The sequence below is a fragment of the Xenopus laevis genome, chromosome 4S (genome assembly GCF_017654675.1).
Source record: "Xenopus laevis strain J_2021 chromosome 4S, Xenopus_laevis_v10.1, whole genome shotgun sequence".
NCBI classification, from domain to species: Eukaryota; Metazoa; Chordata; class Amphibia; order Anura; family Pipidae; genus Xenopus; species Xenopus laevis.
In genome coordinates, this window is record NC_054378.1 from 10,550,518 (window position 1) to 10,573,068 (window position 22,551).

General features: G+C 41.8%; 1 protein-coding gene across 2 annotated transcripts; it reads left to right on the top strand.

Annotated features, from left to right (window-relative positions):
- Positions 1-1,175: 1,175 nt before the first annotated feature.
- Positions 1,176-14,568, top strand: tcp11l1.S (t-complex 11, testis-specific-like 1 S homeolog). 2 transcript variants are annotated; one of them, XM_018260147.2, is made up of 10 exons: positions 1,176-1,517; positions 3,068-3,216; positions 5,529-5,661; positions 6,655-6,775; positions 7,375-7,595; positions 8,814-8,950; positions 10,217-10,401; positions 11,163-11,344; positions 12,836-13,008; positions 13,990-14,568. In XM_018260147.2, the coding sequence occupies exons 2-10, from the start codon at positions 3,078-3,080 to the stop codon at positions 14,202-14,204; spliced, it is 1,506 nt and encodes a 501-aa protein (XP_018115636.1). In that variant the 5' UTR covers positions 1,176-1,517; positions 3,068-3,077; the 3' UTR covers positions 14,205-14,568. The 2 variants fall into 2 exon arrangements, with proteins under 2 accessions (XP_018115636.1, XP_041416834.1); XM_041560900.1 differs by lacking the exon at positions 1,176-1,517 and having other exon boundaries at positions 3,153-3,216; positions 5,363-5,661.
- Positions 14,569-22,551: the final 7,983 nt, after the last annotated feature.

The window sequence follows — 22,551 nt, forward strand, 5'->3', positions numbered from 1 at the left end:
CCCCTATGGGCCATTCTCAAAAAAAAAAGGGGTGGGGGGGGGGGGGTAGGTCCTGGCGGGATAAATGTAAAGGTTGAATATTGTGCTGGATGTGGCTGGGGGAATCTTTTCCTTGCCATCCAGTGTTGGTTGGACCTCTGAATATAGTTAAGGGATCGGTTATCTGGAAATCCATTATCCAGAAAGCTCCAAATTATTGAAAGATTCCCTTTTCTCTGTAATAATAAAACAGTCGTTGTACTTGATCCCAACTAAGATATAATTAATCCTTATTGGAAGCAAAACCAGCCTATTGGGTTTATGTAATGGTTAAATTATTTTCTAGTGGTGGTAGTAGTAGTACTGAGATACAAATTATGGAATTTTCCCTTATATGGAAAACCCCAGGTCCCATACTTGTACCATGGTGGTTTATTCCATAGAAAAATCATGGGATATCTGTATAAAGAATTCAGCTTCACCGTTCAATTAAAGCTGCCGACTTGGCTCCTCCAGTCTGAGTCAGCAGATTATTGGCCCATGTATAGTTCCCACCAATCTGCCTGCCCAACATACAAAATAAATGACTACCAACTGAAAGGTTACTTTAAATAGGCCCATGTATAGCATACTGAACTTCCCCTTTAATATAGATAATAATATACCCCTGTTGCCTTGAAGTTTAGATTTGTATAAACGGACTTAGCCCTTGTCCTCCTGCTTTAATAAGGTCACAGAACACCTCAGTGACTTCTAATATCCTTATCATTTACAGTAGGGGGTACATTATCCCTTATAATACATGAGTGATACTCAGAGTTCCCTGTATAACTCAGCCTGCAGCCTTGTGCCTTTATATGGTCACAGAACAACCCCTCAGTGACTTCTAATATCCTTATACTTTGTAATTGGGGTACATAAATCCCTATATATTGTGTCTTTATGATTTAAAGTATTCCACCCCTTCCTTGCTAGTTTCTCCTGAAGGTTCCAGGGCTAAATATTCCCGCACGGAACAAAAGGCGCATTAATATTTCAGTAGATGACTAAGAGCCCAAGCAGGAGAATAAGGATACAAACGACCTATGAGAGCAGTTGATAGCGAGCTGCAGCAGCCAATCACAGAGAGACGTGCATCCCAAAACCTCGGGCTATTTGCTCCTGATGGCTTTACAAAAAGAGAAAAAAAAATCCCTTTGTCATGTTTCCGTGCAAACAAGGCAGCACATTGTGTGTTTAAACTACATTTCCCAGCATGCCTCAGCCCAGCTTCCGTAAATACAGCCTGCAGCATTCCAGAATGAGCTTCTCCCAAACCAGTCCTGCAGCATCTTCCGTCTCCTTGCTCCAAAAATCCATTTAGCAGCCGGCTGAATAAATAGTAACGCCGGAGGCTGGACACTATCCTGCACTATATTTGCTCTTTATGGTGCAAAAAGCCATTGACTGTTCCTGCTGGACTGTGACCGCTCAGTTGCGCTTGGTCTTTAACATATTCGGATCAACGGTCGCTGAGTGTAATTTGTTCACAGGGGCTGGTGAGTAATGTTTCCTTAATTTCTCTATAAACCGCCCTCCTGTGTGTCGCTGGGAATTCACTTAAAGGCCAAGTAACATGAAACAATGAAACAAGACTCCAGTGATATCACTCCAACTTGCAGTAAAGAGTGACTGAAGTTTATTTGAGCACAAGTCACTTGACTGGGGGCAGCTGGGAATCTGACAATATGTCTAGCCCTATGCCATACCTCCCAACTGTCCCGTTTTCAGCGGGACAGTTCCTCTTTTGACAGCTCTCAACCCGCAGTCCCTCGTTTGTACTAGAAAGTCCAGTGTTTCTCTGCACTGTACAGCCAGAAAAAGAAACAAAGTTTCCAACTTAATTGGCTTTTGTCAGAGAGCCCAGAACAGCCACAGCAGATATACTTTTGTAACAATTTTGAGAAAAGCAAATAATTAATTGTAACAATATAAGATAACAGGTCCCTTGGGAGAAGTTAGACTCACAGCTTAAAGGGCAATTCCCCTTCATTAGCAAAACTGTAATAACTGAAAAAAACGCAGAAATATGTTCAAACTTTCATAACCTGCCAAATTTTGTAAAATGAACATGGTAATTAGGGGGTGTGACCATGAAAATGGGCGTGGTCAAAGAATTGCTGCCCTATGCGCGCCAACTTTTTTGTCCCTCTTTTTTATTTCCAAAATGTTGGGAGGTGTGGCCATGTCAGATTTCAAAATGAAATATAAAAAAAATCTGTTTGCTCTTTTGAGAAAAGGATTTCAGTGCAGAATTGATGTGTTTTGTAACCTATGGGCACAAGTGGAGATGTGTTACACTCCATAATTCAATGAAAGTCAATGTAATTGCCGGGGAGCTGATCTATATACCTCCCGTTTTGAGCGGGACAGTCCCTCTTTTGACAGCTCAACCCGCAGTCCTGCGTTTGTAATGAAAAGTCACGATTTCTCTGCACTGCACAGCCAAAAAAGATACAGTGTTTCTAACTTAATTGGCTCTTGGCAGAGAGCCCAGAATAGATACTTAAGATACATTTGTAACAGTTTTGTCCCTTGGGAGAAGTTAGACTCACAGCTTAAAGGGCAATTCACCTTCATTAGTAAAAGTGTAATAAAACATAAAAACTACAGAAATGTGTTCAAACTTTTATAACCTGGCAAATTTTGTAAAATGGGCATGGTAATTAGGGGGTGTGACTGCAAAAAGGGCGTGGCCAACAAATTTGCTGCCATAATTACACACATAGCAAGTGCCTGGAGTCACATTTACACAGAACCCCGTCCCTTCAGGGTCAATTGTCATTTCTAATCTTATATTCTGCAGCGCACATTACATTATCTGTAGTGTTACCATTCATAGCAGTGATGCCCTCCAGATGTAGCTCAACTACAACACCAGCACATGCCCAGCACCTATAGGCTAATGTGAGAGAAGGGGCAAGGTCTGGAAATAGTGTAAAATGCAGTTCCCTTTGGTCTTATTGATTATTGATTTTATGAGATCTGTCCAGTCTTTTTATTTTTAGCCTCATGATTAGGCCTCATTGTTCTCTTTTTCTGCCAAAAGTGCTAGGACCATGCCACTGGATCCTGACAAGCCCAGTACTGGCGAGGGATCGCCCGGTGATTCCAACAGAGAGAGAAGCGCAGAGGAATCTGTAAGAACGAGAATTCGGCAGGGCACCCCCAGCCCTCACAGAGGAAACACTCCCCAGGGTAAGTGAGATCCATTACCAGAATCTCTTTGGCTTCTTGGTCTTCTGTGTTATATGTAACAGTATCCTCAACCAATATATATATATATATATATATATATACAGGTATGGGACCTGTTATCTAGAATACTTGGCACCTGGGGTTTTCCGCGTAAGGGGTCTTTCTCTAATATAGACCTTCATACCTTAAAGGAGAACTAAACCCTAAAGTTAAAAATCCTTACCCCCTACCCTACATAAACCCCATTCCCTCCCCCCCAGCCTAAGTGTTTCCCCAGGCAAATGCCCCTAAAGATGGCCATACATGGAGTGATCCGCTCGTTTGGCGATGTCGCCAAATGAGCGGATCTCTCCCCGATATGCCCACCTAGGGCCCAATGATCGGATCCTAATGATGAGTAACGGGCGGTTGGTTCGCGGGACCACATCAACGAACAGATGCGGCTGCGATCTGACGGGACTTGCGGCCAGATATCTCTTTACTTACCCCTCTGGGCAGATTCTGTCCAACGGAGTTCACGGCAGCCATTTTCTGCTCTATGGGTAATCTTCGGAATGAGACCGGTGTAGCGACGCATGCACAGTTGGAGCAATTTTCTGTTTCGCGACAATTGCAAATGCGCCAAAACTCACGAAAATTGTCGAAACGCCGGTTTCACTCCAAAGATTACTGAAGAGGGCGCACGCAAACTCCGATGCCTGAATCTGCACTGAGGGGTAAGTAAAACGTTAGGGGCATTTGCCCGGGGTAACACTTAGGCTGGGGGGGGGGAGGTCTATATAGGGTAGGGGGATAGGGTTTTTTTAACTTTAGGGTTTAGTTCTCCTTTAAGTCTACTAGAAATTATTAATTATATCTTAGTTAGGATCAAGTACAAGCTACTGTTTTACAGATTTTTCAGAGTAAATTTATAGCTCAATGTATGGTAAAAATGGGCGTTTGGTTGAAGTGGTTTTAAGAAATGAGTGAGAAACTTTCCGATTTTCGTAATTAACCCGTTATCCATAAAGCTCCGAATTGTGGAATGGCCCACTCTCATAGAATCCCTTATAATCAAATAATTCAAAATTTTAAAAATGCTTTTCTTATTCTCTGTAATAATAAAACAGTAGCTTGTACTTGATCCCAACTAAGATATAATTAATCCTTATTGGAGGCAAACCAATCCTAATGAGTTTAAATGCTTTACTGATTTTTTTTAGTAGAATTAAAGTATGGAGATCCATGTTACAGAAAGATCCTTTATCCGGAAAACTCCTGGTCCCAAGCATTCTGGATAACAGGTCCCATATCTGTAGTAAGAAAATGTAAACTTACATAAAAGCTTTCAGTATTAACTTACTGACGAAACAAGAGAGCCTTCAGATGAGTTTGGATACTTTTATCCATGAAATTATTATTCGAAGGTAATTTCTTGGAAGTGAGTACAACCCCCTCCCCCTGTCCTTGGCTTAAAGGGATACTGTCATGGGAAAACGTTTTTTTTTTTCCAAAATGAATCAGTTAATAGTGCTGCTCCAGCAGAATTCTGCACTGAAATCCATTTCTCAAAAGAGCAAACAGATTTTTTTATATTCAATTTTGAAATCTGACATGGGGCTAGACATTTTGTCAGTTTCCCAGCTGCCCCCAGTCATGTGATTTGTGCTCTGATAAACTTCAGTCACTCTTCCTGCTGAATGAAATCACCCCCTCCCTTTCCCCACAGCAGCCCAACAACAGAACAATGGGAAGGTAACCAGATAACAGCTCCCTAACACAAGATAACAGCTGCCTGGTAGATCTAAGAACAACACTCAATAGTAAAATCCAGGTCCCACTGAGACACATTCAGTTACATTGAGTAGGAGAAACAACAGCCTGCCAGAAAGCAGTTCCATCCTAAAATGCTGGCTCTTTCTGAAATCACATGACCAGGCAAAATGACCTGAGATGCCCCTACACACCAATATTACAACTAAAAAAAATACACTTCTTGGGTTAGGAATGAAATTTTATATTGTAGAGTAATTTAGGAATAAAAACGACACCATAAAACTCATAACAGAATCCCTTTAAAGGAGAATAAAAGAAAAAAAGGAAAGGCTGAAAAATAATAACCGCATCAGGGGTTTTCAGCCTTAAAATGTTTTTTGTGCATTTTCAGGCCCAAATCTGCTTGACCCCATGCTGGAATATGCACAATGTAACCCATAACCATTTGGTCAGAAATTCAGCAAATTCAAGCCTTGCCCAGTTCATGTAATTGAGGTATAATCAGTGTCACCTACTTGTTAGAGTTGCTGTCAATCTAATACAGTTACTCGCCGCAGCAAGTCCACCCCGATTTGTTTCTTTGGAAGAACTGATGGAGGCTACAAAAGGAGTCACCAACATGGCTCTGGCCCACGAGATTGTGCTCAACGGAGGCTTCCAGATCAAACCCAAGGAACCCCCGGAGGGAAGGTAGGAAGCCTGAGAAGCACATCACTTCTGCTATTGGTATTAAGTATCAGGGATAAACAATATTTTTAGGAAGTTTGGTCTCCCTTTGTACTGTATTTGTGACCAAGTGAGTGGCGTGTATGAAGCTAGCTTTAAAGGAACAATAACATCAAAAAATGAAAGTGTTTTAAAGTAATAAAAATTAGGGATGCACCGAATCCACTATTTGGGATCGGGTGAAATCCCCGAATCCTTGGTGAAAGATTCAGCCGAATACCGAAACAAATCCAGGAAAGGAAAAAGGAAAAGGAAAGAAAAAGTGGGAAAAAAATCTTCTTTTGTGATGAAAAGTCACGTGATTTCCCTACCCGTGCCCTTATTTACATATGCAAATCAGGATTCAGATTCGGTTTGGCCAGGCACAAGGATTCGGGCTGAATCCCGAATTCGGTGTATCCCTAATAAAAATATAATGCAATGTTGCCCTGCACTGCTGTGTAGCAATGAGGGCAGCCATTCAAAGGAGAAAAGGCTCAGGTTACACAGCAGATAAACTCTGTAGAACATAATGGTGTTATCTGTTATCCACTATTTAACCTGTGCCATATAGACTTTTTTTCAATATCCGCTATTGCTACACAGCAGCTTGTTTATATGATCTATAGTAGTGTTTCTGAAGCAAACTTCAGTTTTACCAGTTCAGAGCAACAGTATACGATACTTTAAATCCCTTTCATTTTTTGGTGTTACTGTTCCTTTAAAGGACACTATAAATGTATTGCTTATTTCCCCTTTCTATTTGTATTGTCTATATAGCTCTAGTTTATCTATTCCTTGTCTGCCATTGCCTCAGGCTATTTCCATATGGTTCACCAGGGAGAACGTAAGACTTGGGTTGTATTATATGAAATAATGGGAAATATTGGATTATTCTAAGAAACAACTATGTCCTATGTTCAACAACACAACATTCCTTGTATTTAATGGAATATTTCTTGCCCTTTTCATGCAAAGCCTGGAGAAGCATGTGCGGGATATTGTCCACAAAGCATTCTGGGATTGCTTCGAAGCGCAGTTCCGAGAAGACCCTCCAGTGTATGACCATGCCATTATACTACTGGGCGAGATTAAAGAGGTACGTATCATGTGACTCACAGCAACACAAGATGATCTAGGATAGTGACCCCCAAACAGTGGCTCAGGTGCAACACCAACCCCAGCAGGTGTTTATTTTTGAATTCTTGGCTTGGAGGCAAGTTTGGTTGCATGAAAACCAGGTGGACAGTCAAGGAGAACTTCATTTAGACTACATAATGACTAACAAACAGCCCAATTTTTTTCCCTGCCTGTGTTGCTCCCCAATTTTTTTTACAATTGAATGTGGCTCATGGGTAAAAAAAAGTTTGAGGACCTCTGCTCTAGAGCAAGATGCAAACAATATGTCTATGTACGGCAGTTTCTTTAGTGAAACAATATATTGTAACTATAGACTGAGGTTTATCTTCATTCAGTATTTCAGTTTTAGATTTTGCATTTATTACATGTAAGAGACGGCCATATTGCATTGCAGGTGAATTCTCCACCATCTGGTCAGGCAAACAGTCTATAGAACCCACTACTTGTTTTATGGGCATCAGATAGCTTTTTGGAAGTGTCCATATACTGAGAAGGTTTCCAAATCCTGGTCAAAGGTGGCTACAACCTGAAAACAATCCCTTGTGTGTTCTATTTCAGACATTTTTTTCCTTCCTTCTTCCTGGCCACACTCGGCTAAGGAACCAAATCAATGAGGTTCTAGACTTGGAGCTCATCAAGCAAGAAGCAGAGAATGGCGCTCTGAACATCCCTAAGCTGGCTGACTTTATCATTGGGATGATGGGGACGTTGTGTGCGCCGGCCAGGGATGAAGAGATCAGAAAGCTCAGGCATATTAAAGAGCCCATAGAGTTATTCAGGTAAGGGGCCAACGTCATGATCTGAAGATATGTATTAAGCAGTCAACAGTAGTAACTTATTCTATATACTTGGCTAATACTGAAAGTAGCGTGTAGAGTCTTCTGTGCTATGTTCGCTGTGTTCCTTTACCGGCCATGATCATCCTATTTTACTTCTTGTATTATAACACCCCTGGAGGGCTAAGGTAGGTGACTGAGAAGGAAGGCTAAGACAATGGCAGTTTAGGCAAGACTTCAGTCAGTACTTTACTATTTAAAGGGATACTGTCATGGGAAAAAAAATTTTTTCCAAAATCAATCAGTTAATAGTGCTGCTCCAGCAGAATTCTGTACTGAAATCTGTTTCTCAAAAGAGCAAACAGATTTTTTTATATTCAATTTTGAAATCTGACATGGGGCTAGACATATTGTCAATTTCCCAGCTGCCCCAAGTCATGTGACTTGTGCTCTGATAAATGTCAGTCACTCTTTACTGCTGTACTGCAAGTTGGAGTGATATCACCCTCCTCCCTTTTCCCCCCAGCAGCCAAACAAAAGAACAATAACCAGATAGCAGCTCCCTAAAGGTGGCCATAGACTTAAAGATCCGTTCGTTTGGCGACATCGCCAAACGAGCGGATCTTTCCCCGATATGCCACTAAACTGCGTGGCTATATCGGGGGTAACACAAGATAACAGCTGCCTGGTAGATCTAAGAACAACACTCAATAGTAAAAACCCATGTCCCACTGAGACACATTCAGTTACATTGAGAAGGAAAAACAGCAGCCTGCCAGAAAGCATTTCTCTCCTAAAGTGCAGGCACAAGTCACATGACATGGGGCAGCTGGGAAATTGACAAAATGTCTAGCCCCATGTCAGATTTCAAAATTGAATATAAAAAAATCTGTTTGCTCTTTTGAGAAATGGATTTCAGTGCAGAATTCTACTGGAGTAGCAATATTAACTGATGTGTTTTGAAAAAAAACATGTTTTCTGATGACAGGATCCCTTTAATGTGATGCACCAGCAAACCCAACCCAATAAAATTTACTGATATGAGGATGACATGAAATTTCAAGAGTAACCAACCTTTTGCAACTGAAAGTTAAGGTTCCTCCTAAAACCTTGTACAACCTGGTGCTCCTCATCAGAGTCTAGAGTGCTGCTGCTGCTTCTACTACTCTTTCATTAGAACTATGGGTAGTTCTTTTGGGAAAAACCTTCTGGGTTTTGCAGATCGATCTTTTCGGTTCTGGATCTGATGAAGCTGGACATGGCTAACTTCACCATCAGTAGCGTCCGGCCGCACTTGATGCAGCAGTCGGTGGAGTACGAAAGGAAAAAATTCCAGGACTTCTTTGAAAAACAACAAGGTATGTGTCATAAATATTTGTTGATATAGAAATTGGAATTCAGCTGAGATGCTTGTTGAATAATTAGGGATAAAGGATTGGAATTGGAATCTGGCAGAATTCTGATACTTTTTTGCAGGGAAAAAGAATAAACAATTCGCAACACCAACGCCTTGGATGTTGCTCCCAGTGGCCTAAAAGCAGATCCATATATTTGAATCTTTGACTTGGAGGCTTTATCACATGAAAATGCTATTGAAGTCTATGAGAAAAAAACTGGAAATGAATTAGGAGAAAACATTTTCTCCTTAAATTGAATCTTGTCCATGAGTTTTCACGTGATAAATCATGAGATAACTTTTTCTCACTGAATTGAATCTGGCCCAATGTTTGATAAACGTGGCCCTAAATCTTCAGTCGAACCATATCCAAACCCTTGTCTTATGACTTCCAAGCTCTGGACAGCCAAAATGTTTAAAATGTATAAAAAAAAAACATTTTCTTCCAATGTGAACATGGAAATTATGGTTTGAATTAATTTTGGCATTTGGCCTAATTTTAAAGGGATACTGTCACGGGAAAACATGTTTTTTTTTCAAAACACATCAGTTAATAGTGCTATTCCAACAGACTTCTGCACTGAAATTTTATATTCAATTTTGAAATCTGACATGGGGCTAGACATATTGTCAGTTTCCCAGCTGCCCCTGGTCATGTGACTTGTGCCTGCACTTTAGGATGGAACTGCTTTCTGGCAGGCTGTTATTTCGCCTACTCAATGTAACTGAATCAGTCTCAGTGGGACTTGGCTTTTACTATTGAGTGTTGTTCTTAGATCTACCAGGCAGCTGTTATCTTGTGTTAGGGAGCTGTTATCTGGTTACCTTCCCATTGTTCTGTTGTTAGGCTGCTGGTGGAGGGGGGGGTGATATCACTCCAACTTGCAGTACAGCCGTATAGAGTGACTGAAGTTTATCAGAGAACATGACTGGGGGCAGCTGGGAAACTGACAATATGTCTAGCCCCATGTCAGTTTTAAAATTTAATATAAAGAAATCTGTTTGCTCTTTTGAGAAATGGATTTCAGTGCAGAATTCTCCTGGAGCAGCACTATTAACTGGTGTGTTTTGAAAAAACACGTTTTCCCATGACCGTATTCAGCCTAACCTAAATATGATGAATGTGGTACATCCCTAACAATAGCATTTATTTCTTTCTCATTTTGAAGCTCTTTTTTTAAATTATGAGTTTCTAAATACCTTTTTTTTTAAACAATATCTGCTGTAGATTCACTTGAGATTGTCAGTGAGTGGCTGCAGGAGGTCGCCTATACCCTTGCTCCGTCACGGCCTGAAGACGTAGGCCCAGTAGCTACAGAAGCAGCGGATAGAACACCGTGTCCTGTGATTGTATTGAACCAGGCCTATGTGAAACTGCTCTCATGGGATCATAGCCACAAACTGTTCCCGGAGGTATGGGCAAGAGCTGGCTGCTAGTCCTGGGGGACCGAAAGGCATCGGGTGGTTTAAACAGTCAAGGTCCCACCTAGTTATTTGTACTGTAATCCAAAGCGTAACTCTTTTATTCTTGTATACAATCCTTTCTTCTTCATAAGCTTGTGAATAACAAGGGTGTGAGGGCTGATGTACACATTACTGATGTTATAACGGAAACTAGGGATGCACCGAATCCAGGATTCGGTTCGGGATTCGGCCTTTTTCAGCAGCATTCGGATTCGGCCCAATCCTTCTGCCCGGCCGAACCGAAGGGGTGGGGATAGGGTCGGACTGGGGGGCCCTGGGCCCAATGGGACCGAGGCCAGGGCCCCCCAACTGTGGGGTGCCGATCGGGCCACACTTTTTTTTTTTAGCATTCCTCTATCAGGGGTCTGGCCCAGTGGGGGCCCATGAGGGTCGGGCCCACCGGGTTTTTTCTCGGTTTCCCGCCGGGCCAGTCCGACACTGGGTGGGGAGGGAAATCGCGTGACTTTTCGTCACAAAACAAGGAAGTAAAATTTTTCCCCCCAATCCCACCCCTAATTTTGCATTAGCATATGCAAATTAGGATTCGGTTCGGTATTTGGCCAAATCTTTCACAAAGGGTTCGGGGATTCAGCTGAATCCAAAATAGTGGATTCCCTAACGGAAACCCTGATATAAAGACTGATGTTCTGGATTCCTTTTCTCATATGGAAGATCTTTTGCAGACTGCATTTTTTTTCTTTCCCCTCCAGACTCTCTTAATGGACCAAATTCGTTTCCAAGAAATGCAGATGGAGCTTGCTCAGCTTACTCTTCTGGGTACCCTGCTCTCAATAACCCACAATTCTGCTGGCCCTACCCTTTCTGGGAACCACGAATTCCAGGACAGAATAAAGAATGTTATTAGAGTGCTGTTACTGGATGTGGGTTCCGTGTAAGTTTCCATTAACCATGATTTTTACACCGTATAAGATGGCACCATAGGTGGGAACCTAGTTCTATACAACCTCCTCTTGAGAGATAGGCAGGGGCCCATGCCTTCATAATAATAATAACTTGCAAAAACAGGACTAATGAGCTCTGAATAAACAATGGCTCCCTTCCTGTAACTGCTGCCTAGATCTCAGGTGTACGGATAAGGAGGAGTTTATTACACAAGGCTTTTAATATGACTGTAAATGTTATCAACTGCCTTCTCTATCTCGCATTAACGCCTGGAAGTATAGAGGAAGCTGGAAAGTAAAAGTAACGTAATGTCCATAGGAAAAGACTTTAAAGGAACCATATGCTTCAAATGAACTGTGTTATCCCCGTTGTATATTTTGTTGCTGTCTCTGCACACTTTTTAATTCTGTTTTGGGAATGGGACCCCCAAGACTGTAATGCTTCTTAAAGGAGAAGTAAAGTCTAAAATAGAATAAGGCTAGAAATGCTGTATTTTGTATACTAAACATAAACATGAACTTACTGCACCACAAGCCTAATCAAACAAATAATTTATGCTTTCAAAGTTGGCCACAGGGGGTCACCATCTTGTAACTTTGCTAAACATCTTTGCAAGACCAAGACTGTGCACATGCTCAGTGTGGTCTGGGCTGCTTAGGGATCGTCATAAATGATCAAAACAGCACAAGTCAAATAATATCTGCCAGAAGCCGATACAGCAAGACTGATTAATAATCAGAATATACAGACTGCACTGGCTCCTGTGTTGTCATGAAATCTAATGTCGATTTTATAGTTTTTGTATTGTTTAATACAAACTTTCTCCAACTCTGCAGAACCAGTGGCTGCAGCAAAATAATCCTCCAAATAAAATCCCAGTTTATCTGTTTAAATCTGGCTCCATGATATTTGTCACTGCAGCTGGAGTTGGAAACAGTAAAGGGGATGTAAAGGCAAAAATACAAATCTCTAGACAGTCGCCGACTGCTCTACAGGGAAACAAACAAAGCTGCTTGAGTTCTGCATGGCTGGGAAGTAAGGCGGGGGCTCCCCCTGCTGTTCATAAGTATGATTGTTTCCCTGCAGAGCAGTTAGGGACTGTCTGACAATTCCTATCCACAGCAGGAAATGAAGGTAGAATTTCACTGCATACAGTCAGGTTTATTATAAAAACGGTACAGATTTTTTAATTAAAGTATATTGGAGATAGGTTTCTTTTTCATTAAAGAAAGTAAAAACATTTTTTATTAAATTTTTTTTTTCCTTTGCATGCCCTTTAAGTCTGACTTTTGCTATATAAATAAGTGGTTTATTGTTGGTGAATGATAAAAATTGGAGGGATGCACGAGAGCCAGAATTTATATAAATAACAAGGACCTGTCACCATTAAGTACAGCTCTGGTTACAGGGTGTAAACTCAGTCTACGTGCAAATAAATACTGGCCAATCAGTGACAGTGCTTTTTTTTTTTTCTTGTTAGACCCATCAATACAAATGACGTTTTGGTGACTGTGAGTGAGAAGATTTGCTTTGAGCTGAAAAGTTCACTCGCTCAACATGGGTTCACCCCATTCTCAGCAGAGAGGGAGGCGGCACTTAAAGGGCAGATCCAGACTGCGGGAAGCCCCTCCAATCAGGTTTACCGGTTAATAGGTAATTGCAAAGTTGATTTGTAAGTTCATCTGTATATAGAGCAAGAATTGTTATGATGAAAGGAATTGGGATGATCTGATTGTAGGGTCCCTGGTCCTGAGAGAACCAGTTGGAAGAGGACTTCATTAGCATTCTGACGTGCTCCTCGCCACAGTGTTGGGCCAAATGGCAAGGGTGCATAAGGTGAACCTCGGCCCTTAATCTTTCCACCCTCAAATGCGGTGATGAATAGATTGGGGGGTTGCCAAGCTGGGGCTCTTCACCCGTCCACCACCCAACTCCCCTCGGCCCATGGCCATCAAGAGCAACAAGTGCCCCCACTCCTTCAGCCAGCTCCCCGAGCCGAACTAGGGGTTAGCAGGCAAAAAAAAAGTATGTGCCCAGTGTGCCCCACTGTTGTGCCCTTGCCATGTGGTTAAGAGATATTTGGGCCGGCCAGAAACCTGCTGGTTGGGTGGGTCAGCAGGATTCGGATTCGGCCAAATGCTTCTGCCAGGCCAAATTGAATCCTAATTTGCATATGCAAAAAATTTGCATAAGGAAAAAATGTTTTCACCTTCCCACCACTAATATGCATATGCAAATTAGGATTTGGTTCGGTATTCGGCTGAATCTTTTACAAAGGATTCGGGGGTTTGGCCAAATCCAAAATAATTCTGTGCATCCCTAATCTATTTATTTACCTTCCCCACCCCATTTCATTATATCAGAGGTAAGTGGGTCGGTGTGGGTCTATAAATAGATATTCCAGGTGGGTTTTGGCCGGGTGTGGATTGGGAGCGGGTGGGTTAAGGTCTGGTGCGGGTCAACTTTTTGTCTGCTTGAGCCAATGGGATTTTTTAAAGTGCCCAATGCGATATTTTTAGCCAGGCGACAGTGGAGTAGGTAGTGCCCATGCACGAGTAGTTCCTGTAGAGAGAATGTACTATATATCTACATGGACCAATAGTAAAGTCCACATTATCCTCTCTTTTTCTGCAGACAACAGAATACAGACCTTTCTGCTAAACTCCCTGGGCCCCAGCAGCCTCCGGTCTCTCCCAGCCTTGCCAAATGGACTGGGCCCCATTCAGAAAGAACTCGAGGAGATTGCCGTGAAATTTGTCCGCCTCGTCAACTACAACAAAATGGTGTTCAGTCCATATTATGACTCAGTCCTAAGCAAAATACTGAATAAGGAAGGATCCCGCGCCTGAGCTTGGAACGATTAAATATTAGGAGAAACCGGAGGAAATGGCAGTATCCTAAAGCCAACATATTAAGCAGAACACCAGTATGTATTTCATAGGAATATTATACCCGGCTCTTTGCCTAAATATTGCAACATCCAGCTAAAGGGGCATATTTATAATATGAAATATAACCAACATACAACTTCATGTAAACAAGCCCACAGTGCTCTTTGGAGCAGTTTTTACACTGCTACTATTATGAATATGTTACAGGAGCGCCCTCAGGCAGGGTACTGATGTTGGAAGCATCTTTTGAAGCTTTTCTGCTCAGTTCTCTCTATAAGTGATCCCCAACCAGTAGCTTGCGAGTAACATGTTCAGTGTCGGACTGGCCCGGCGGAACACCGGGAAAAAACCTGGTGGCCAGACCCCCTCTCCCAACAGTTTTTCCAAAAAAAATTAATTTTTTTTGTTTCGGCGCAACGCAGAGCCGTTTGCGCAGGCGCGCCTAGTGATCTTTGCACATACGCAATGCACAGCCTGGGAAAGTATGCCGAGCAGCGCTTTGCCTCACAGTAGGGGCGGGGGGGCCCTGGACAGCATTCCCGGTAGGCCCCGAGCCCCCCAGTCCGACCCTGAACATGTTGCTCCCCAACCCCTTGGATGTTGCTCCCAGTGGGCTCAAAGCAGGTGCTTATTTTTGAATTCCAGGCTTTGAGGCAAGTTTTGGTTGTATAAAAACCAGATGTACTGCCAAACAGAGTCTCCTGTGGGCTGCCAGTCCATATGGGGCTACCAATAGCCAATCACAGCCTTTATTTGGCACCTTTTTTCATGCTTGTGTTGCTCCCCAACTCTTCTTACATTTAGTTGTGGCTCATGGGTAAAAAAAAAAGGTTGGGGACATGGTTGGACTGGGGGGCTTGGGGCCCACCAGGGCTGTCACAGGGCCCCCCTCTCAGCAGTCCCCGGGCCCCTCCTGAACTCCAGCCCCTGCCGGCCTCCACGAACACAAAGAAAAAACGCAATGCATAGAAGACGCACAGTGCCGCAGAATTATTTTTCTTTTCTGGGCAGCCATCATGAATGCGCACTGCGCATGCACACAAAAGATGCGCCGTGCATAAGCAGAAGATGCGCCGTGGCATTAACTTACTTTTGTGGGGCAGCATGTCTGGGCTGGCGGCGGCCCATGAGAGCCTGGGGCCCACCGGGATTTTTCCTGGTGTCCCGCCGACCCAGTCCGACCCTGGCTGGGGAGCCCTGGTCTAACTAGTTCTCTTGTCGAGTGATAGAATTGAGCAGGGAATCATCGGGAGTAACCGTTTGCCATTTTGTAAGGTCCCAACAGCAGAGGGCGCTCCTGTAACAAATTCACATTAATATCTTAAAATCTAAAAACAAAAATTTAAATTACAGAAGCGCTCAAGAAAGCAAACTGAGCTATTTTTCATTAAGGGCTGAATTTATTGACTTTCAAGGATGGGTTTTGGCAAGATTTATGGCAAACACAGTTGCAGTTTATTTTTGTTGTCAGAACCAACTAGTTTTCTCCATGACAGCAAGTTTTATCCCCCCAATGATTTCTCAAAGAAAAACTCTAAAAAATGTTGGCCATCCCAAAAATGAATAATTCAAACAGGGGGACTGAATTTTCATAACAAAAACACCAATGTTTATGTTAAAATATGTTTCACCTGTTTGTAAAAGGGTTGTTCACCTTTAAATTCATTTTTAAGGGGTTATTTATCGAAATCCAAAAATGTCTCACTATTTTCAGACGACTCCGACCAAATCTGCATGGACTCCCACCCCCCATTTATCTATACATTTTTTACAAATTTTTCTTGTGGGGAATGAAATATTTAAAAAAAATCCAAATTTTTCGGATTCTGTGCCCACCATTTTTTTTATAAAATCGCCCTAAAACTATGATTTTTTCAGAAACCCAGCACAACATAGAAAATCTTTCAATTCTGAACAGGACATCTGCCATTGACTTTTACATGTTCATGGCAGGTCTGAGTTGGAGTTCTTTCATCGGACTTTTAACACCATTAAACTTTAATAAATCCTAAATCCTCTACTAAAAATTGTATTTTCCCTTTAAACGTCTGAGCTTATTTAATTTCCTCCTTAGTATGACGTAGAGAGGGATATTCTGAGACAATTTGCAACTGGTTCTAATTTTTTATTATTTGTAGTTTTTGAGTTATTTAGCTTTTTATTCAGCAGCTCTCCAGTTTGTAATTTGGTTCTCCGGAGTCCTATTTTTAAATTGTAATTTGGTTGCTAGGGGATAAATAAAGAAGACCAATTGAAAAGTTGCTTAGAATTGGCCAATCTATGACATACTAAAAGCTAACTTAAAGGTGGACCACCCTTTTAAATTGTTTCCATTGTGCCAAAATATGGAGACTTACATCACAATGCAAAAAAAAAAAAATTACCAAAATGTACCAAGCGCCAAAAATGTCATTGAATTTGATACAAAAATGTTCAAATTGGATTTGTCTGCATTGTAAAAATAAAAGGTTATTCCACCTATGCAAAACTGCCAATGAAGGAAAATGATAAGTGTGGCCCTCATAAGAGAAGGAAACTGTATTTTAGTATCAATGTAACTTTCGTTTGTTTTTTTAGCAAAAAGAAGGGAATTTTATGTCATTTACTTAACCACAAAATGAGACTAATTGAAAAGCTTGATAATATTTGTAAAGAGATTGTAGAGTTAACGTTTCTTTATCTCATATACATTTATTATATATATTAAGAATCTTGAATTATTTCTAGGACTGTATATGGACTGTGTTACCATGTGATGATTCCAGCCAATGGGAAAACTGGAGTAGAAAGGAAAAATAGTCAAGTAAAACCAGTTGCGCTTGAATATTATTGGTCTCCTTTGGTTTTTTCTGGATCACATTTACAAGCAATCGAACTGGGGAATCCAAAATGTTCAACTGATTTGAGCAGACACATCAGAAATCCGCTTGGACAGTGTTAGAACTTGGGGCAGCTCAGAAGCAGCGCTGACCACTAATACTCGTTGCAATCCTTTAATTGTGGCCCCACATATATATTATTTATAATGCATATTGCATTTCCTTGAGTTTACATTTTCCAAGATATTAAACCATTTTTTCTGTCCCCCTGATAAACATAAAATAGGGGTTCTACTGTAAACCCTCAATCTTTGCCAAGTTCTGGGCCCAATAGGGATGAGCCTTAATTTATTGGCCAACTATAGACACTCCCGGGCAGGATCTCACATCATATCAAGGCTGAACTGTGATCTTCAGCCACAGGGAAAACCTCATATTGCCAGGTAGGTTCCTCATATATATTGAAATTAATTATTTACAGGGTTTGTTCCTCTGTAGCTACATCTCTAGTTGTAAGAACTCCTGGAGGTTCTGTAGTAGTAGGATTAAATACTGGACATGAAGACAAAGAAGCACCACTGGGGAAGTGGTGGTGAGTAGAAGAAGAATCTGATTTCAAGGGGCACCATCTTTGGGAGGGCCAGAGGGTGGAGCCAAACGCACAATCTGGAAAGGAGCCTCTGCTAGGATTGCTGTGGGATTAGTCTGAAGACAAAACGTTGATTTGAAGAGTAGGTATAGTTTGGGGTGCAAGATGATGTGTGGAAAATTCATCAGATGAATTGCAGGAGGGGCTACAGATTAAAATATGTTTTCTAGAAGAGGTTCTATTGGGCATTGGGGAAGATGATATGAAGAGGACACACTGCAGTGGGTGCACGTCAAGGAAACATCAGTGGTTGCTGATTTGGATGTTTGAAGGCAAAAATACTATTTGAAGAGAAGGCACCACTGGTGGTATGATGTGAGACTAAAGGTAAGAAATGGTGGAGAGGTCACCTCACCTTATTTCCAGATCAGTGGCTGACAACCATATGATATTCCAGCAGGGGATGTTGTGGTTACAGCAGGTCCTGGGGTTGGATTGCAAATATACGGGTTGTGGTTCCGTATTTCAGAATTAGGACCTATGTAGGACAACACAAGAGTGACCTAGTTGGAAAAAAAGGTTTTGAGGTCAGATGACCTCAGAGGCAGATTTACAGGTATGGGACCTGTTATCCAGAATGCTCGGGACCTGGGGTTTTCCGGATAACGTATCTTTCCGTAATTTGGGTCTTCATGCCTTAAGTCTACTAGAAATTCATTTAAACCTTAAATAAACCCAATAAGCTGGTTTTGCTTCCAATAAGGATTAATTATATCTTAGTTGGGATCAAGTACAAGCTACTGTTTTATTATTACACAGAAAAAGGAAATACTTTTTGAAAATTTGGATTATTGGGATAAAATGGAGTCTATGGGAGACAGCCATTCCGTAATTCAGATCTTTATGGATATCGGGTTTCCGGATAAGGGATCCTATACCTGTATCTGCTCGTTTGAGAAAGTCTTTCCATATTTGGCAGCTTCATACCCATCCCTAGAACAAAAGAAGCTGCGCAGGATTAGGGTCAGCAGGACGTTAGCAGGTAGAGATCAGGGCTTATTATTCAGTACTGGACTCGGTTGTTTATGGACCACTTGGGGCGTCAAAATTTCTCCTGCTGTCCCACCGGTCCAGCCAATCCTGAATAACCTGAAAAGTGGATTCCTTTGTAGGAATTCTCATTCTGCAGGTACACATACAGGATCTCTTATCCAGAAACCCATAGTCTAGAAAGTTCTAAATTATCAGTAAATAATTCAATTTTTTAATATATTTTTTGAAACTTCCTTTTCTCTGTAATGATAAAACAATAATCTGTCCTTAATCCCAATTTAGATTTAATTCACCTTTATTGGAGGCAAAACAATCATATTATGTTTAATGTTTAAATTAATTAAGGTACGGAGATCCAAATCACAGAAAGACCCCTTATCCAGAAAATCCCCGGTCCTGAGCATTCTGGATAACAGGTCATGGGTCTCTTCAAGCAAGTTTCTATTTATAGCAGACAAAATTTATGAAAGTGTAAAAATGGATTTTTAATAGGGATGCACCGAATCCACTATTTTGGATTTGGCCGAACCCCTGAACCCTTCGCAAAAGATTCGGGCGAATACCGAACCAAATCCAAATTTGCATATGCAAATTAGGGGTGGGAAGGGGAAAACATTCTTTACTTCCTTGTTTTGTGAAAAAAAAGTTACGTGATTTCACTCCCCACCCCTAATTTGCATATTCAAATTAGGATTTGGTTCGGCTAGAAGGATTTGCCCAAATCCTGCTGAAAAAGGCCGAATCTTGGATTCGGTGCATCCCTAATTTTTAAACCTCAATTGAAAGCCCATTATAGTCAATGGCAATAAATAAGCGAATCATTTTTAGGGATGCACCGAATCCACTATTTTGGATTTGGCCGAACCCCCTAATCCTTTGTGAAAGATTCGGCCGAATACCGAACTCTAATTTGTATATGCAAATTAGGGGTGGGAAGGGGGGAAAAATGTACTTCCTTGTTTTGTGACAAAGTCACGCGATTTCCCTCCCCACCCATAATTTGCATATGCAAATTAGGATTTGGCCGAATCTGAATCCTGCTGAAAAAGGCCGAATCCCGAACCGAATCCTGGATTTGGTGCATCTCTAATTATTTTAGCACCGCAGTCGAATTTACCTTTCCGTTCATTTACTACCGTTTCCCCCATATTTAATCACTTTTTCTTTTTAGGGTAAGGCCACACGAGGAGATTCGGGGAGATTTTGTCGCCTGGCGATTAATCGCTTCGTCTTTTAAGCGACTATCTCCCCGAACTGCCTCAGCGTTTTTCCCCATAGGTTGCTATGAAAAGTCGCCTGCGCTAATACACACATGGCAATGCGTTTTCTATAGTCGCCCAAAGTTGCCTTAGTGAGGCAACTTTGGGCGACTATTGAAAACGCATCGCCGCGTGTGCATTAGCGCAGGCGACTTTTCTTTGTAGCCTATGGGGAAAAACGTTGAGGCAGTTCGGGGAGATAGTCGCTCAACAGACGAGGCGATTAGTCGCCAGGCGACAAAATCTCCCCGAATCTCGTGTGGACTAGCCCTTAATGAATAAATCGCCAAGAAGTGAGCGACGCAGAGCGAATAAAAACAGAGGCAGTTATTGCAGCAATATATATTTTAATTCAAAGTGAATTTAGACAATAATACACCATAAATTCTTAATTTTTTTTATTTTTAAATTATTTTGACACTCACCAAAATAGTAACCTGGAAAACCCGCTTTTTGTGACTAAAGTCCAGAAAACCTTGGTCACATTAAAATCACTGAGAACTAGAGAGAAATACTATCGCAAACTGTAACAAGACATCCATAAAAATGTTTCCCAGTCCTCATATTAGAATATTGCACAGTGCAATTGCTACATGGCAAAACTAGTGTAGCAGAGAAAATCAAAAGCAGATTTTTTAAAAAAAATTGAAACAAATACAAAATAATAATAATAATAAAAGCCACAATTCTAAAAATGATGAAAACAGTAACAATTCCAAAAAATTAAACAAAAAAAAAAAAAGCTTGATTTTCTAAACAATTCTACAACTTGCAGTGAGTTAACTTTTCATTGGCGCGAGCCGAAATCACAATTAGCAGTAAATACAGAGTTCATTAACAAATCAGTTAGTACAGTAGCATATTTAACCCCCTGAATGAGTTATATATATATATATTTAACCCCCTGAATGAGTTATAAACTAAATAAAAAAGAACCGATTTAGGGGCGGGTGTGCACATTAGTGCCATGCAGTGTTTTATTTAAAACAAATGATTCAAAGACAAAAAGGAAAGGGCACTGAGGCTTTTAGGGTAATGATTTTGAGGATAAGGTTGTGATTGGCTCCTTGTGTCGCATTACAGCTTCCAATGGGGAAAAGACTTTAGATTTGATATAAAATTATTTTTTATAAAATGAACGGCCATTCCAATAGGCCACAGGGACATCCCTGACGCTTAAAAACCCTGAGAGCGATGATGTACTTCCCATCTGGATCCACTGATCTCAAATGATCCCAATAGGAAGGTCATTTTGGGCACCTTGTCTGCATCTAAAGGTGCCGCATCAAGGCCCCTCATTGTACGCGAGTTTGGCCACAGTGTGGTACTAACAAAAATACCTAATTTTTTGTAATTATACCAAGCACTGGCAAATTTTCTCGCTCTCTTTGTGTACAAATATTGGCTTTTTATCGTTTTCGGCAACTGGTCAACTCCAGAATGTGGGTTAGTCCGAGCGCTGGAACAATGTTGTCTACGGCAGCCGGTCAACGGCACATCGTGAGTTAGACCGAGCGCTGACGATTTCTTTCTGTGCGTCTAAAGGTGGCCATAGACGTAGAAAACGATATCGCCAAACAAGCTGATCTCTCCCCGATATGCCCACATTGAAGTGGGCGATATAGGGCTGATCCAATCGTTGGCTCTAGGGCCCAACGGTCGGATCAGTATGGATCCGATATGGGCGGTCAGATCGCAATCTGACGGGATTTTTGAACCTGCCCAATCGAGATCTGGCTGACTTCCGGACAGATATCGATCGGGGATGCCCCTCGGATGGCCCCACAAACGGGCCAATAAGCTGCCGACTCGGTCTCTTGGCAGCTTTTTTCGGCCCGTGTATGGGGGGGCCTTTAATGTCTATTATCTGAGCCTCCTCTCACTGGATTCCTGAACTTCTTTTTGATAATGATAGACCTCCTACAATGCCCAGGGCATCACATAAAATAAAAAAATAATTCTAAAAAAAAGATAGTTGTAGCCTAACCACCAAACGGGCGTACAGCCAATCCGTGAATCCTATCTGAACTTCAATTTCAAGTAATCCCATTCATCATAAGGGCGTGTGACTTACAACTTGCCCAAAAAACACCCATTCTTGGACAACAGACCGTGTCGGCAGTTTATTGGCCCGTGTATGGGGCCCCCCCGACGGGCTTCACCGATCGAGATCTGGCCGAAAGTCGGCCAGATCTCGATCGGACAGAAAATCCTGTTGGATTGCGGCCGCATCTATTCGTTGATGCGGTCCCGCAATCCGACCGCCCGTTAGGCATCGTTAGGACCCTAGGGCCCACGATCGGATCAGCCCGATATTGCCCACCTCAAGGTGGGCATATCGGAGGGAGATCCGCTCGTTTGGCGACATCGCCAAACGAGCGGATCTCTCCATGTATGGCCACCAATAGCTCCCAACCCTTTATTGGACAGACTGGATACTTTGTCTTAAACTCATTTTACCGACTCGAAAACTCGAATCAAAATCAATTTGAAATCGGCTAAACTCGATTTCTCTCAAAAACACTTGAATGTCAGGAAGGCTATTAACATCTTCGAATGGGTCACTGGATCTCTGCCGTTGGCTT

Coding starts and splice junctions, on each gene's coding strand:
- tcp11l1.S (XM_018260147.2), top strand. CDS start 3,078: ATGCCACTGGATCCTGACAAGCCCAGTACTGGCGAGGGATCGCCCGGT. Junction 3,217..5,528: donor CAGAGGAAACACTCCCCAGG/GTAAGTGAGATC, acceptor TACTCGCCGCAG/CAAGTCCACCCCGATTTGTT. Junction 6,776..7,374: donor TACTGGGCGAGATTAAAGAG/GTACGTATCATG, acceptor GTTCTATTTCAG/ACATTTTTTTCCTTCCTTCT.